The sequence below is a fragment of the Idiotropiscis lumnitzeri genome, chromosome 16 (assembly GCF_059441095.1).
Source record: "Idiotropiscis lumnitzeri isolate Australia: NSW breed Sydney's pygmy pipehorse chromosome 16, RoL_Ilum_1.0, whole genome shotgun sequence".
Classification (NCBI taxonomy): domain Eukaryota; kingdom Metazoa; phylum Chordata; class Actinopteri; order Syngnathiformes; family Syngnathidae; genus Idiotropiscis; species Idiotropiscis lumnitzeri.
In genome coordinates, this window is record NC_142406.1 from 11,414,959 (window position 1) to 11,433,685 (window position 18,727).

Here is an 18,727-nt window from a genome sequence, read left to right on the forward strand (position 1 = left end):
AATGTGTGACAGTTTAATGCTCACTAAGCGTGTCTGGCTTGCCTGCACACACACGCACACGCACGCACACACACAGCCGGAGGTGGTGTGTAACAGGGGACTTCAAGGGGGACATCGGGATAGACAGTGTAATCTGACGATGAGAGGGGAGGGAGGCGAGGTAGGGTAGGAATTTGTACATGGAAAGATGGAGGGAAGAGGAATGGGTAGCGGAGGGGCTAAAGGTTATCATCAGGACTTGTCGGTATGAGAGTGCTTCTAGTGGAAAACTTCATCACGATTCCTCACTGCACTAGTGAATTTTTAAGACACATTTTAGCATTACTAACTGAGATTCGTATAGGGCTATATTCAATTTTATTTTGTCAGGACTACATAATTTTTTTTACCATGGCATCACAAGGACTTCCGTTTGGCAAAATGTGAAGCGATCTCAGGTGTGCACACTTGCCCGTATTTGCTGCTGGTTGCTAAGAAACCATACACAGGAAGTGTGTTCTGTACGGATTCCTTCTGTATCCGACTTAAGGATGCGCCTCAATGCACCTCTGTGGGTGTGTGTGTGTGTGTGTGTGTGTGCGTGATGGTCGCCTTCCACATTTGTTGAGCATACAGACTTCCCCTCCCCTGGGGAGGGGGACCCTGGCTGATTGACAGCCCTATCTCCAGTTGTCATGGCAATGATGATGGATGTGTTTTTTTTTTTATTCCCGGGAAGGTGGGTGTGGTGTTTACCGCCGAGACCACTGTCGCTACATCTGCATGGATAATGTGCTATTAGCAAAAAGTGACGAGACGACATGTTGCTCGTATGCTATACGGATGCCGATTACATGGTAATTTCTGTTAAGTAGGACACACTGCACGGGGGATGCTCATGCAGCCCCCTGGCAGATAGCGAGGGGGTGTTTGGAGTTAAGGTGCAGCATGGGGATCCCAAGTATTATTCAACGTGCTGCCAATTTGTTTTCCCGCATTTGGTCACGTGATGACCACGAAGCGAGTTGTGAGGTTAATTTTGGTCGCCAGCAAAAATTATCCATGCATTTGTTAAACTGTCCTACTTCTTTTCCATTGGTCGACCCGCATGCATGTCCGCAGGGTTCTAGTTGGTGCTTTGGAACTTGACAGGCCTTGGTAGAGGTCTTTGGCGGATGGTAAAATGTAATTTTCGTGCGGTCTGTTGTGACAAGACACCTATTTTGAAATGATTTTCTACTCAATTCCCATGTGGCCTTGTCTGACATCACGCATTCAGGTGCCCATTTTCTCTGCTATTAACTTTATTTTCTCATTTCTCCTTCCAACCTCGAACGGGAATGAATGAAGTGCCGTTCAAGTGCCTTTTTCGCATTTATTCAAATCATTTATATTAAATTCCCATGGACCTGCAACATACGCGGTATAAAAGTAATCGCACAAATGTGCATTCCCTGCGGATGCGCCAGTTCATATGCGCTATGATGTGCCATGAGAACAATAAACACACATTGTCGGTGAGCGTCTTGTTTGTGCATCGCGAGTCGACATGCATGAGTCGCCCACCGATAGTACGGCAGGCAATCAAGCTGCTCACCTATGCATGGCATTGAGATATTGAGAGACATCAATGTAGTTCCAGAAAATAGACTGTCAAGCGTTATCTCTACCCTGAAGGGAAGATCTACCCATGTCGTGAAGGTTCACGGGAGTAAGTTGATTAAAAGCCATGTTTCTCTTTCTTGTTTGAATTCTATGCACTCCCCGTCCAAAAGTATTGGAACAGTGAGGTAATTAAATGTTGCCTCCTGTACAAGCTCGAGATGTTAGTTAACTCTTTAAATGCATGCTTTGGTGCTAAAACATCCGTATATATTTCATTATCAAGCCGCGTTGCCTCACGTCCATTCGCAGGACGTCAAACGAGTTCAATCCCTTGCATGCCATTAATATTTTAAAACGTACATCTATTGAATATTAGAAGCGTGAGTAGTGTTGCATTCCTCGCACCCCGAGCGGACCGCTTTGGCTTCATCAATAATTTAAAATGCGCACTAACTTGCAGACGCGAGCGCCGGCCTCGCCAGCGACACGCCAGCAGATCACACGGGTCAAAGTCTGCACATCAACCAAGTTGGAAATTAGCCTTTTACTCCCCCCCTCCCCCCTCCTCCTATACAAGAATTGCGAGGCAGCGAGGAAATGGAGACATTCAAAAAATGAAAACAGATAAATGCAATTGGCCTTTCAGTCATGACTAAGCAACATGAGGTGGTGTGAGGGTTGCAAATTGGAGAAAATGGATAGATGGGCTTCCGAATGCATGTGTCTATCATTTATTTTTCCTCTTGGATTATTTCCCAAGGTTTGGTTCACTAACCTCAGAATAAGTATTAGTCATATTTGTGTCGCTATTTTTGTTAGTCCAAAAATTTACTTCATATCATTATTAAATTCAATGAAATATTTTATATTTAATATTTTACTCGACTTCTTGAGACACACAATAAATGCCGTCCTGTGATATGGTTAAACTCCAGGCTACTACCTGGTAGGTTGCTAAGCAACCACCTCGCTGTACACTGCCTTGCGGTGCTATTGAATGTGATTTATGATATAAAATTCCTTGCCCCATAAACAAATCTATCATTCATTAAAGTAAATCTGTATTTCTATTTTTTATCAAAATGTTGCGTAAAGTCAACTGTGCAGCTAACTTGTTTGGATTAAGTCGTTTTATTCGCCTTCTCATCCGTTATGTCAATTGCAGATTGTGAACAAGCATCCTGCAAATAAACAGCTCAGCACACACAATCTGGGATTCCCATCTTTAATTTGCCTCATCAAACAATCTTCAATCCTCTTTCTCATTGTGTCTATCTCCATCTGTTATTTATCTGTCTTCCCATCTCTGCTTTGTCTTCCCAATAATCCTACCGCCCTTCCATCACCGTCTTGATCCTCTTCGTCTCTATCCAATATCCATCCGTCTTTCTTAGCGTTCACCTTACGGTTGGTCCACTGTGACATCTACTTGTTTTTGCCTTGCCTCCAACACACACCCCCCCTCCAAACACACACACACACTTTTGAAGTCATCCATCATCTTACTTTGTTTTTGTTTTTTGTTTTTTTTCTTGTCATTTAGCTTGCTCGTCCAAAGTTAGCTTCGAGTAGAGTCAGGTTCTGCATTTGGATCTGCAAAGGAACATTTACTCATGCCTGGATTGATTTTAGGATTGAGTGAGTTCTATATGACTCCTAAAAAGTACATAAAATTTGTGCCAAAATAAACATAATTCAAAGAGAATTTCATGTTTTTAAAACAACCGCATTTTGCCTTCCACTAGCTTAATGTTAACGCACAATGCAAAGCACCATAGACTGGCTAATGAAACGTAGCCATGGTCTTGTCAAATCTGATATTATTTTTCTGATTGATTTTATTGATAGGTACTTAGTCAAATATCATCTCAGTGAAATTAAGTCATGAAAAAAAAAATGTGCCGTGCGATCAAGCCAAAAAAGGATATAATGGTAGAATATTTCTCATAAGCTTTATTATAGAAAAAAATTAATCTGAGAAAATTACATCATGTGAGGGAAGGGTATCTTATCCTTGAGTTATTTAAAAAAAAAAAATTGCATATCTTTTGTGAAAGCTGGCAGGCTGTTTAAAAAAATAATAATGACACACTAGGCAAGCTAAGAGACGTTTGTTTTTCTTCCTGCCATAGAGGTCAGGTTCAATAAACTTGTCAAAACAAAAAAGCGTCAAAAATATTTGAAAGCTGTGCTATCGCTTTGGTTTGCTGTCACTTCCCCTTCTTTTTCCTTCCGCCCGTGAACAAACGATTGAACAAGACGTATTAAAGTTGACCTTGTTTTTTGTTTCGAGTCATTGATGACTCTTTCTTCTGTCCGCGTTCTGGTGGCGTTGTCAGGATTACAAGATGAATTGGTGATTCTTGTACGCCTTTGCAGGAGATGCCACCAAATTATTCACTGATGAACCTTGATGCGATTTCACCATTTTTTTGGCCAAGGAGTCTCCCTTTTGAAGTTGCCAGTTGCATTCCTGGAAAATCCTTGAAAAATGTTTTCCATCTTATTGTGATCCAATGATTTGTTTCTTAGTGCTTTTTGGCTCGACCACTCCAAGTGCGAGGCGATATTAACTCGAGAGCTTTGTAAGTTATTTCGTGACATCGTTTAACAACCACAGATGAGTCATTTCCCAACGTGACTTTTATTAGCGTCTTTATGGATATACTGAAGAAATAAAAGCAAGCTTGTTGTTTTAATGACACCTTACAGCCTGTGTCAACTCATGCTTGCCTCGAAGGACTCGCGGGGATTTAGACAAATGTTGTATCTCCTTTTCCTTACGTCGTGAGACGTGTGGCATTTATCTATCAAATCCTTTGTGACGGCCTCTTATTAAAGGCGGGCTGACAGCAATCTGCTAAGAATTCTCACGTCGGAAACGAGTGACACTTCTCACAGTGCGCCGTCTTGATTTTTTCATTTTTTTTTCCTAAGCACTTACTTGTCGTGCGTGACCTTTTTTTGATGCGACGGATGCTTTCTTCTCCTTCTTCACATGTGCTAAAAGTTAATGGGACCCCCGGGACGTTACTTGTACCAACCCATCATGCGTCATATGGTGATTAACGTTGTGTTTTGTGTGATTTCTCTTTTATTATAAGCTTCACTCATCGGACACTTCGCACCTCCTCTGATTGAAGAGATCCAATATTGTAGAGCTGGATTAAAAAGGCTTAACTAACTCTACCAAGAAAAAAAAAGTACTTCCTTGTAGTACTATAAATCAACCATGACAAACCTATAATGAAAAAAAAAAAACACGAACAGAATAAAATTATATACAAACTGAAATTAAATTTTGTAAAATTAATTGAATTGTATATTAAAAACTTAATATTCTCATGGTGGTTAAAAATCAATAAACAAGAAGCAACATGAGGAAAAAAGTATTAAAGGAAAACTATAATTATTTTGCAGTTTATCTTAAAATGTATCAATTTCATGATCACAAAATCCATGAAACCCAAAAGCAAAAAGAACAATTTCCCCCAAGTAGATTATTGTTAGTGTTATTGTTGCTGTTGTTAGTAAAAATAATACTCTTGTATTAATAAAATAATTATTTAAAAAAAAATCAAAAAGCCACCAAAATCAAGCTCCAAAAAATACTGAATACAATTTTAAAAAAATGCATAAATAATACATTTAAAGTACTTCATGCACTTGATGCATCAAATAAATATATTTTTTTAATATAAAGATACATATATTTCAAAAACTTTATTAACCACATTTCTTTCTCCGTGTTTGATAATGATGTTCATTTTTTTAGCATGGAATTAATTCAACAGTGATTACATAATTTTCACCAACTAGCTAAAAAATTGTGGCAATTTATTATATTTTTGGTTTGTAGAATTAGGACAGAATTACATTTACATTTGTTTTCTGGAAGAATGTCTGATGCGTGGCTCCTATTCCATCGGGGCGGTGAAGCATTCACCTCCCAGTACGCCGCTATTTATTTAAGATGTCACAGATGACATTTAACACTAACCGATAGCGGGGTCTCTGGCCTTGGGCACACACACACACACACACACAAATACAGCTTAAACAAGTGTGAATAATAGTGAGGCATATCTGCAGGGCGAATGAGTGTTCGAGACAATCAATCACAACTTCAGGAGTGTGTCGTCAGGCTTGATCATTTAGAAACTCTTTGCAACACCCAAATGAGAAACCGGGGAAGTGTTTGATTCATTCATCTTGATCCCACTCCGGATTTAGACAGACGGCGTCTTGTCTCTTTTGCTTTGTTTACCCTTAACTTGTACCCCGCCTCTTATCGTTCTTCTCGGCTGAGATAATTTCCAAAGCAGCGGGGGTGGCATTCGCTCAACGACGCCGAGAGAAATGAAACATCAGGACTCGCGCAAAATGATTGATTTTTTTCAACGGCAATCGCTCTCGCCGGATCGTTTACTCGAGGGGAACATGCCAGCTCTTCACAAAAAGGTTTCGGCGAAGGGTGGTGTCGTGCTGTGAGGTGTTAATCATCGGCCCGTTTCACGCAGGGAACCCCTCAAAAGGGGCGTATCATGACATCCTTTGACTTTGGATTTCCCGCGCATCCTTAAAAAGACGTAAAAGGGAAAAATTTTCGAAAATCAAATCTCAAAATCAATTGATTCGTTAAAAGAAATGATTTGCCAGATGACTCGCAATCGAGATAGTGTCACAAACAACGCACGGATGTGGTATCTTTGCCACATGGCCCCAGTCGGATTTAAGCACAAAGACCGCAGCTGAGGTTCTGTTCTTCAAAATATGAATCCCCTGCTTTCTGTTCAGTGAGCTCTTTAAGTCAGGGGGTCTTTAACAATATCAATAGTTGGGCAAAGGCGTAATGGCATGCGTATTTTATTTGACATGGAAATTGAATGTAATCAGGGGTCAAACGCTCGCACTGTCGGAATTAAAAACGCCATCCATCATTGACGTCTCCTCCGTATGATGGAGCGTTCAATTGCTTTTCTGCCCTAATTGGGCTAAATGTCGGGTGAGTTAGTTGAGTGGCAGACAGCAGCTGCTCCTTGATTTGTGGACAGATGGTGGGCGGCACTGAAGGTCACCGCGCCGACTGTTTATGCGCCAGGGCAGCAGAGATGCTGTCACTTTTTCTGATGATATATAGAGCCGCGCACGAGCGAGGGGCGACGACCGGTGCGCTGCTTGACGCGGTTGAACGTGCGAAAGATAAAAAAAAATAAATTAAAAAAAAACCCTGACTGATAACAGTCTGACCAGATTGAAATGTAGTTATTTATAAACGTCACCTGGCAGCAAGCGTCCCCAAGTCCAGTCCTCGGGATCCCCTACTGGATTCCGACTGCAAACACGACTGATTCAAATCATCAGGCCCGTTATCAGGCTTTTGCAAACATTGCATCCTTTGAATCAGGTGTGTTGGAATAAATAAAACTGTCATGACCTGTTTAGTGATTTGGATTTTTGACTTTAGTTTTGTTTTGCCTTGTGTCATCTGTTTCATCATGTGTACGCCTGTGTTCGTTTACCCAATCAGCTCCTTCCAACTCTGTGTCTTGTCCAGGTGCTCCTCGTTGTCTCTGTAATTTGTTTGTATTTAGTTCCCTGTTTGCTTTCAGTTCTTGTCGATTCATTGTCCCTGTCAGATGTCCATGTCCATATCAGTCGTCCTCCTGCCCGTCTCGCCTTTTCAAGTTAAGTCCTTGTGTTTTGTTACTCCCTGTTGTGTTGTACTTTTTTTTATATTTTGGTTTATTCCAAGTTCCTCGCTTGCTTTTTGTTTCGTCAATTAAATTTCCATGAAGTTACCCCTGACTCGCTTCCCCTCAATTTTCCACCAAAACCTGACAGAACAGGCTGGATAGGGGCTATTGAGGACCAGACTTGGGCACCCTGCTGGCTACACATGGACAGACTAGAGTCATTTCATTGAATAAAAGTTCACAAGCTTGCTAACATGTGACACAAAAAGCCATGGTGACCTAACATAATTAATGATGGACTTTCAAAAACTACTTTTTTTTTTTAAACACACAGTTGTAACACATAAAAAAAGCATACTGTGTATTTCTCTGCTCTGTCAGAACAACAATGACTAGAGGTTCTTTGGAGACCATTTCTGTCTCTCCTTCTTGCTCTTAATAATAATAATATAATAATAATAATAATAATATTCCCTTTATTAGTCCCACAATGGGGAAATTCGAGATTCGAACCCAGGCCTCCTGGGGAGACTGGGTCCTGAACGCGGCGCCTTAGACCACTCGGCCATTAATTACATGTTGCAGCTCTTAGAGTGTTGCCTGCCATGTTGCCGTAAAACAAACATCCGTTTTCGGGAGCATGATCCGCCCATATTGGATGGCATAGGCTAACAATTTAGCATAACTTCTCTGTCTAGTAGAGCAGCTTTCGACTCATTTGGATAAAGTCTGAGGCGGACTTCTAAAAGTACAAGCCCCAATATTGGTGGAAATTGTTCAAATTACCTCGCGGAGTTGACCTCAAGTTTTACCACCCTGCAATGAGGAGTAATTAAATGTTTTGTAATGTAGTGTCGCCCATCCATCTTTTATATGAGGTTCAAGTTTGGACTAAAATCCAAAATGCCAGACTTTTTGCATCTGTTTTGGCATGGGGCTAATAATTTGTGGAGGTGAATGTTGAAAAAGATTTATCAGCCCATAATTCAGTATCGAGATGAGTTTACACCATGTGTCTATTTTTGGGGGAGATGGCGGTTGGTTGGGAAGAGGGAATAGAAGGCCAGATGGTGTCAGATGGCATCAGGTTCCTTGTGCGGTATCAATCCAAGTGGAAACGGATTTCCCCCGAAGGAGGAAAAGTGAGGCAGTCGTCTTTCCTGGAAGTCATGATGGGCAACGTCAGAGAGCTTCAAGAGAGCTGCTGTTGAAGAATGACCCATTAAGATTTCTTATTGAAAATGGAGGATAGTCAAATGACTTGGTGGGGCGGAGGGGGTCTTACTTACTTACAAATTGTGTCTGGAGGCATTTACGGTGTTTGCTCAACTGCAGATGAGGCGGCGGTGACGACTTGTATTACATTGCATGTCAGTTGAAGAAAAATAAAGGGCTGTTAGGGAGAAATTCACTGCTGTTTTGCACATTTGGAGTCCATTTAATTATTTGCTGCAGGTTTACTCAGGAGCAAGCGGTCTGGTCTAGACTGACTGATGGCTATACATGGAGTAGTACCACACACTATGGATGGAGAGGTTGATGGATGGGTGGGTGGATGGAGATAATAGAGCAGCCGGGGAACGATGGATGCAGCCTGAAGTCCAAGATACGACGGGCAGTAATCCCGTCATGCTGACGGTGGCTGATTGAACCTGTTGTTTTGGGAATTTTTTACTAGGGGGGGATTGGCGATTTCATTGCGCGAGCGATGCAAATAATATATGGAGCCAAAGGGGTTATACTGAAGAGAGGAGAGGTTTTAAAGAAAAAACGTATTAAAAGCAATCAGAAGCAAGACGAGCAAAGAGGAGGAGCTCTCCAGGAAGCACAGAGCGAGACGGAGAGGGATAAATACGGAATACTCCGATGATGGGGATATTGATGACAGCGCAACGGGGGGTTTATGGTAAACACAGGCGGGGATAAGCAGGCTAAGAAGAAGGGATCAAAGCCCCCATTTCCTCGAGAGAGCTAGTGGATGGGAAGAAAATACCCGTGTGGAGATTTCCCGCGGCTTCATTTTTGTCCATTGGTCGCCAAGTCCAAATTTGTCATCCGAGCTCGTCTTGGGAATCATGTTAAACAATACGACCGGCGCACCAAAATCATGCATCCATGTCAGTGTCTGGATCATAATTGTAAATGGTCTTACACTTGTGTAGCGCTCTTCCACGTAAGGCACTCACTTGCTGAAGGAGACTTCAACATGGTCACCATGGCTGGGGATCAAACCCGCAACCTCGAGGTGGGCAAACAACTATAAGCCACGCCTCCGTTGTCTCGGCATGCTACTGCCCAGGGAACTACTTTACATTCTCCACTCTTTGATTTTTCCGATGGGCTGACTGTGTTCCGGTAGGTGCTGCTGTTTTGGTTAGCAAATGGACTTTCTCTTGAACAACCTGCCCTGCTATATTTTTCCAGTATTTTCCAACCTTTTGAGGGTCGAACCCTTACCCTAAAGTCTCTCAGAGGAATTAGTGTGTAATCTAATGTAATTGTAAACCAGTTCCCTGCTCAAAATAAAAGCTCTGCAGAGATGTATTTTTTTTTAGACTCTTGACAAGCGTTGTGTATGATCCGTGATTACCACCCAGTGTTTTAAGGCCAGAAGACAAGTTGAAGTAAAGGTGGCTGCGGAGGGTGGAGTGCTGGTATGACTGCAGGAAAAGCCAAAGAAAAGGGCAAAAGTGTAACTCGCTGAGGTGATGTGAAATGATGCACGCACGCACGCTCGCGGAACTCCATCTTGTGGGTCAGTGCTTATGTGCTGAATCACAAGTTCAGCCTCCACATGTTGCCGTGTGCTGTACTAGAACAGAACTCAAGTACAGTACTAGATGAACTCTTCATTGGCCCGTGCCATGACACCACTGTGGTGAAGTCAGCCCCACCACCTTCCATACGCCCTCCCTGTTTCTGATACCACAAACAATACCTTGAGGGAATGTTTCCGAATACAACATACCACAATGGTGTCCGTACAGAATGCAGCAGCAATTTGTGCCGGTGTCAGACACTTTCTCACCTTCTACAAATTGCCAGGTTGCTCTCCCACTAACTCACAGCAAGTCCGGGTGACTTCGAGCCCCGAGGTGTGAAAGCAGATTACAAAAGTCCATAAAATGTGTCCTTAAGCAGCCAGGCTATCATGGTGACGTTTCCGCAGGTGGATGAATTTGACGGTTCTGTCTCAATCTCACCTTGAAATAATAGCGTAATTACAAGCCTAACCTTTTTTTTCCCCCATTGACAGAACAGTATTATCTTAATTATTAACCACCGAGCCTCAGCCCGGTACTTGGTTGAAGGCCAGTCGGTATCAGAGATACTAAACATAAGACTTTTTATTATCAGTCGCTGAAATCAATTTTATTTTATCAACATTTTTTTTTAATATATTTATTCTTTTTATATTTATATTTTTATTTATGGTGGTCCTTAAATAGTAGGCACACGCAAGGCACCAATATGTCTCATGAACAATAAACACATTTAGCATTTGCTACTTTGTCTTCAATACGTTTGACACAAGATAAGACTGGAGCCCAACACTTAAATCTTGCTTTTTACTTGCCGCTCCTTTCATCCCATATCTTGTTTTGTTTTTCCCGACCTTTTCCTGTGATCCCCATGTCTATTCCTGGCTCACTCTGTGCTGTACTGCGTGTCTGCTCTGCGAGTGTGTGCGTCTGATCTGTTTATTGTGTCTACACTGTTTTTTGGATGTTGGTGGGCCCACTGCCACCCTGAAGGCGCCCCCGCCCCTGTGGCCGCCTGCAGGGTGTCGCGCCTTGCTGTTGAAACATCCATCAGTGACTGCAGTTTTGACGCCTGATTGTTTCTGCCAGGAAAATTCATAACTGCACTCGCTGGCGTTGTTGTCCTCTAAGAATGTGTTGTCTACATGATTTGCCTCATTAATATTAATATCTATAAATTATACAGGTATAATTTATATTCATAGTTGAAAATGCTTTTGACATTGTATCTTTTTCCACTGGGGCACCCATTTAAGCAGCGATTGCTTACTGAAGCCCCAGTGGAGCAAAAAGGTCCAAAGTCATCCAATGTTGCCCCCCGCCCCCGACCCCGTCCTCTGTATAAATTATGTTTATAATTTATGCCGTGTGCACAGCGCCGATCCATGTGTCTTTATCTGTTACGCAACCAAACCAGTCAATAGAGAGTCAAATGTCATTTGGGTGTTGACCACAGGAACTGCAGCCTAACCCTCCTCACAACCCTGTTCTAAATTCTTAAGATTATCAGTTGATGCAATCATTATTTTTTAGTGCTGGACGAAATGATCATTAACACCAATTGGCGATCCCATTTCTAACATTGAAGCCATAATACGTGTCAGCGTGTAATGGGAGAGAGAAGGTGGGCGTTGGGCTGTCTTGCCTGCTTGGTGTAATGGAAATCAATTTCCCATTCCATTTTTTTTCCTGAATTGACCCACCCGTCTAAAAAAAAAAAAAAAAAGTCCGCCCTTCAGTCCCTCCTCCTCCTCTCCCTAACCCAGGTTTTTCTATTTGTCACTCTGATTTGATTGACAGCTGAGGACACATGTGGGGGCACTGTGCGGGGCGGCAGTGGGGTGGTGACCAGTCCCGGTTACCCCGGCAACTATGGTAACCAGGCCGACTGTACTTGGATCCTATTGGCCGAACCCGGAGACACCATCTCTGTCGTCTTTACAGACTTCCACACCGAGGAGAAATATGACTATCTGGAGGTCGAGGGATCTGAGCCCCCAACCATCTGGTGAGTGGCGCTTACTCTTATGGTCAGAGGTGTAGTCAATGTCATATTTGGAGAACTGACCAGAACTATTGAACTCTTGCTTGGCTTTCTAATCGATGGCACTCTGCGGCACACTTGTTTCGATTAATCCAGTTAAGACCATCGAGTCACACATTGGAATGTCTGATTTATGATGTCACAATCATATCGGCTTTTAATATCGCCAAATGAAGAAAGAAGTAATTGGTTTGGCTTCCCGTGTTTAAAAAAACAAAACAAAAACAATGCGGAAAAAAAATAAAATAAAATAAAAAATGAAAAAAAACACTGGACTTTACGTATTCTGCATTCAAGTAACATAAGTCATTATTTGTAAGTAAAAAATTCAATCCAAATGTTAATGATGGGGGAGTAACTCCGTAATGAGCCTCACATATTTTACTTGGCAAAACGCAAAAGCACTTCGCTCTACTTTTTAATGACAAATGACAAGGGTGCAATGAGCCGCATTTATACGTTTAATGCTGTATCGACCCGAGCGCCGTTTGTAATGATGTGCAAATGTGTCACACAGCCTTGTTGATTTCAGTATTAAGAGTCAAATTAGTTTTATAATTTGAAAATTATGAGATTGGGATGCATTTGAGGCAAGAGTAGATCCACAAAAAAACCTCAAGTAGCCATTCCGCAAAAATGGCTCCTTATTAAAAGACAATACAGTCAGGAACATGAAAATTGCTAGACATGTCTGTCATGAGCCGACCCACAAAGAACGTCCCAAGAACTGATGCTGTAAAACACAGAGGGAGGGGCCATCTCTGGGTCAATTTGGTGTTTAGCAGGGTTCCTTCTTCAGATTGTTACCAAATTCAAAGCCCGTATCATAGACAGATTCGAAGATGTTTTACTTTCCATCGTAGTGTATGGTTTGATGACCTGCCACAAAAAAAAAGGAAACTGTAAGAACCGAATTCCACTAACTCAGAGCCAGCGTCTCCTGAAGAGATTCATCGGAACGCCCGACTGACTTCCAATCATGGAATTTTTTTTGCAATTAAAAGTACATTTGTTTGGATGGCACAAAAACAGCTGATAAGAGTTGAATTGAAGAGTTGATATCCAGCCAACATTAGGTACAGTGTATGAAATGTATATTGGATTAAGGTAGTTTTCGTGAATCAAACACCTCCCGAATAAATATAGCGTTACCATCCCCTGACACCCACCGGCTAACACTTTTTTAGCCTTATAACAAACTCAATCCCGTGTTACGGCACACTCATTTCTCCAGAAAGGATAAATCGCGCCAACTATGTGTCAAAGTCCACACCGATCTGGCTGAATGGACTACGGCTCCGAAGTGAAATCCCCCGTCGCATATCTTTTGCAAATATGAACTTTTCAACCCAATTCCAGACAGCGGCTCAGTTGAGATGGGAGATATTGCGTGAACTCACGTCCCCCTGCAGTCATCATCCCGTCCTCTGTTTAGCCTGAGTCACTTCAGTCATTTAAAAAAAAAAAAATGTGTTAACACATTTTGGGTGTTGCCCTATATATTATACCCTGTCTCACCTTTGGGTTCTGATTAGCTAGAACATAAACAAAACCGTGAGAGTGGGATGTACATGTGACCTTGCTTATGTCACCAAAAGCTGTTCTCAGCCCATTATGCCCCCGTGCCCTCCGATCAATTAGACTCTAATAGCCCGCACCGTGATTAAATCCACATTGGTTCCGGCAAGAGCTGATCGATACCCTAATTTGCCCAAAATGAGCGGGTGGGGGCTATGAAATATTGTTTCAGGCCGGTGGCGCCACCACATGAATCTTGAGTGTGACTGCCATGCACACACACTACAATTAGTTGATGTTTGTCCTACGAGGCGCCTGGAAAAACTGCTGAGGCCTTGTGTTGACAAAGTGGCTCTGTTGACTCTGCTCCCATTAGCCTGCCCAGAATTCTTGAAAAAAAAAAAAAAAATCAGCCCCCTAAGCCAATTTCAGCAACAGCAATGTTAGCAACAGGAAATTAGGTAGGCATGGTTTCTGAGCAGGCCCGCAAAAAAAATCTCAAAAACTCATGCCTGAAAAGATGCATTGAGTCAGCCATTTTAGTTTGGAGCAGCCATTTTGAGATAAGCAACGCCATTTCCAGGGGGCGGTTTAACAAACAGACTTGTCCAACTGCAACCAAAGAGAGCAGCACTTTCCTATTCGATAGGGCTGTAGAATGAAGAAATGAAGCTCCTCCTCTCACGTCAACATAGATCCTTGGCATCAAGATAACGCAAGATGGCACCAATGATAATAAAAGCGTTTTTAATCCATAGTAGTCTCCATTGATTCGTTCCCTTTTTTTTTTTCTTATCAAGTTGCAGTCGTCAAACGCCGAACCTTATTTATTCTTTTTTGTTTTTTTTATATTGTCGTCATCACAGGCTTTTCTCTAAACTGGGTCAGTTTGCCGCTAAGCTCCTTGTTTCCTGATTTCCACTGGCAAATTGCAGGGGAAGAATAAGAAGGCACAAGCTAAAATGCTCATTTTCCACCGGCAATTAAAAGGCAGCGCTAATGGACGCCGCCGCTGATACCGTGACCGGCTGCGAGAGTTAGGTGTTTATGGGACAACAGCAGTCTTTTGCACACACAAACGGCCTATTTACATCCACACACTTGATCTGGCAGCCTCCCGCTCATGCTTGTCTAATCAGTATGCAAAGAGGGGGTGCTTGTGCCTGCAAGAGGAGTATATCAATATGAGCTAAGTGCCTGTAATCCTAGCCTAACATTACACACACACATGCGCAGCCACACACAAATGCAAAGTGTTGCATTTTGTTGTTTCGCAATCAGTTGCCCTTGAAAACACGTCCCGTCTATCGGTTATCTGCCAGGAAGTAGCTCGCCGTTTACTGATCTTTATACGCGTCTGCTTGACAGCCCGTCACCTTGCGTGTGATGCTGCTGTCTCGCCGCACGTCGGGCTTCCATCATATATATGTTTTTTTTTTTTTTAAGATTTCTTATTAGCATCCCTAGAAATAAGCAGTGACAGGTTGGAGCTGAAGGCAGAGTTGTTTTGGTGACATGTCAGGCACGGGGGAGTCGGATTGATGCGCCAGAGGTAGTTGCTGCAAATTGACTTGCTAATGATTCTGTTCACCATTAAAAAAAAAAAAGCTTTATTTTGTTCATTTTCTGTATTATTTAACGGTCTTAACTTGCTGTTCAAGTTCTGAATTTTACGAGCTGTCGCTCAATTTGTATTTATTTATTATGTTGTTGTTGGCTTTACTTTGACTCTCAAGCAAAAACATAAATTGAGATTATTGCGCTTTTTGATTCACCTCAATTCACTTCACGGCAAACAGCAGTTTGGCAAATTGCGTTTAAATCTTCAATTGGGAAATAATAAGAATGTTGATTAAAAATATTCATTGTGAAGGTGAGAAACAGCAGATTCTTCCTCATGCAGCAAGATAATGGCTCAAAATTGACCAAAACAAGATGTCTTTATTAATCCCCAGACATGAAGGTTATTGAGCATGCATTTTTTTTACTTGCTAAAGAGAAGAGGAGCAACAACAGAAAAGTACTGCAGTGCATTCTGGAAACGCGTGAAACATTTGTAGACGTTAGTAATGATTTATCACTTCTGGGGTGATTGCGTAATGAAATGCAATTGCAGTTGTACCCAATGTCTGCAATCTAACTTGCAAACTGACATAGAAGTTGTTTTGTATTCTCCTCTTACCCCAAAAATGAACTCTTGCAAAACGCATCAGCCAATCGGCGAGTCTCTTGGGAATCCATTAACGGACTATTGGCCAAATGATTGTAAACAGGCACAGACTGACACTATTTCCCCCGGCGGGTTCGGGGCTCCCAATGACCTTCACATTTACAGAACCCACCTTCTGCCTTGCCGGTAAAGCAATCGAGCAGACCATTCTGTAGTAATGCAGGAGGTGATACATGGCGGCGGAAGTGGTGCGGCCGGCCAGACATGCAGAAGGGCGGGGTGCGCAATTGGGGTCCCCGGGGAGCGAGCTGGAGGTAAACGTACACGAGCGGCCGAGAAACAAGGAATGAGAGAATACCGCAATTAGATTACAAGCGTAGAAGCAATTAAGCACTAATCCGCCGCCATGCGACTTGAATGTAGCTTCTGTACAGGATTAGCACGTGTGAAATTAGGCTCAGAAAGGCTGGAAAAAACGACCCATATTCTACTGGCTGTACTGTCTATCGGGATCAGCTATTAATCTGGCAAGTGGTGTAAACATGACACAAGCATTGGAAGGCTTGACATGTTGCCTATAGGCTAACACGCACATAAATACCTGCTGTGCAGAATTGCGTTGAAATGGTGCGTTAAGATTAATCGGCCTCTGATATGCATAAAAACAGCTTCATAAAATTGCTCGTATGAAAAAAAAAATATGCAAAGGATCAAAGGCAGGTGTATAATTAGATTAGCGTATGCTAATTTTATTGTTGTGAGGATGCAAAGAAAGTCACAATCAAAACACAATGAGGGGGGAAATGGAATAAAATAGGTCAGTCCTATTATAGCACAACTTTTTTGTTTGTTTGTTTTTGACAATCATCTCGTTTGATTAATAATGCATCCAAAACAATAAACAAATAAATAAATATATATAAATAAATATATAAATATAAATATAATTATAAATATAAATATAAACATAAATATAAACATAAATATAAACATATAAATATAAATATAAATATAAATATAAATATAAATATAAATATAAATATAAATATAAATTTTATTTAATATATATTAATTGTAAGCCCAATAAAGGGATTTCTAATTCTAATTCTAATTATTTGATCTGGGCTTTTTACGTATGCATGGTCAGCATCCTCAAGCAAAATGTAATTAAAACTCTCGATACAAAAAGCTTATTAATAAAAATCAACGCCATCAACTGAAACCAGCTTTTTAATCGTTATTTAAAAAAAAAAAAAAGCTAAAACTGCCAAATTGATTTGTGTACTGCAATGTGAGATAAAGTGGGAATAAAAGCTCTGTGTATGTACTTGGATGCTTCTTTTTAGTGTTGTGCCAAAATATTTTTAATGGGTCTCTTGCATCCATTTGGAGGTGTCTCACTGGGGTAATTATTTCATTTAGTTAGTTATTTAAAAAAAATAGATTATAAAACTACTTTCTTGACCCCCATGAGAAAACCAAACACCAAACCAGCGTTTCCAAAGCTCTGACAATAAAACCATGTGATGAGTCCATCAATGGATGGAATAATGTCATCCCGATACTGTGATGCGTAGTACGTTACGGGTGCGCATTTCGCGCAATCTATGCACGGACGCACCACTCGGGTGTTTTATCCCCACCACGTGCAAGTTGATACTCTGCGTCTCGACTTGTTACGTTTTATGTTCTCATCGTCCGGTTTGAGACGCACTCGCGTGCTTGTAGTGTTTTATGTCATCTTTCTCTTTCACGAGACGGCGGGGAGGGGGGGACAAATTTAGATGAGATAACGGGGACCGGGGGTGTGTGAGTAGGGGTCCCGTTGTGAGCGCTGATTACCCTCTGCCCACTTGAGATTGATGGCGAGTGACACACACACACACACACACACACATTTCCGTCTGCTGTCTGTAACAACTGATTGATGACGGTTCCACCCAGACTCCGTTCAGCCCAGCGGCATACTTTCACCGAGTGTGTATACTTGTAGGTGTGTGTACGTGCGCGCCTGTGTATAGTAGTACCCAGTTCCCACCTGTCTTAATTAACGGAGGCTATTAAGACAGATTGCCTGATTAAATAGCATTCCCCCTACTGTCTAATGAGAGCTCGAACAGTGCAAACACACGTGCTACACGTGTTCCGTGTAGTTTGGCCAAGTGGAGGACAAATGCGGCCAATCAGAAGTGACTATTTAATGACTGACAAACGATCGGACACGAGTGCGGGTAGCAAGTAAGTTTGTGTTAATTTCGCCATGTGAGATTTTTTTTCAATTTGTGTTGACTTCAGAAGTCTCAGATTGTTTTGATGTACTTAGGTTTATTTTAGCTTTAGTTTTATTGAGCTTAGCTGAAGGTTCTTCGGATTTCAGTCGTCATTGGAGTTAAATTAAATAAGCTTTGGTTCAAGGTTTGGCTTGGCACGGCTTTAGCTAGCTTCAGTCATCTTCTTATAGTTGCCAAGCTTTGAAGTAGGCCTCCTCAATTTGTCCTATTGCACTGTTTTGAGTTATTTTGTCGCAACAGAAGTTGCTTAACAGTCGTAGGTTGTCCTTGTCATTTATTAATTTGTGGAAGTCCTATTAAGGAAGTCGTGTCCAAATGTAGTCCGCCCCCGCCTTAGGAGACATCGCCAAGCTCGTCTTCTGTGACACCCCCGAAGTGCTTTAATAGCCGTAGTTGTGCCGAGGGAGAGCGCGTGGTTTCAAACGCAAGCCATAAGCGCAGATTAATGATTTAATAATGCTTTTGTCCTCATGGCGGAAATGAAGATGACTCCACTTAGGGTCTGCTCTTGTTAGGGTTTAGAGCTCTGCTGTGTATGACATTTTGAGACACTTCTCGTGAGGATTGAGTCGGATTTCATACCATAAAACAGAAATGGTCAATAGAAAGCAACATCTCTGATGCGTTGCTGTACAAGTTGTTCAAGTTTACTCAATTGAATT

At 41.8% G+C, this 18,727-nt stretch overlaps 1 protein-coding gene across 1 annotated transcript in view; it reads left to right on the forward strand.

The window, feature by feature from the left end:
* Positions 1-18,727, forward strand: part of csmd3b (CUB and Sushi multiple domains 3b) — a 203,645-nt gene that overhangs the window by 86,188 nt on the left and 98,730 nt on the right. The window contains 1 exon segment of the mRNA XM_088318195.1: positions 11,843-12,050. Within this exon segment, the coding sequence (XP_088174321.1) occupies positions 11,843-12,050 (208 nt within the window).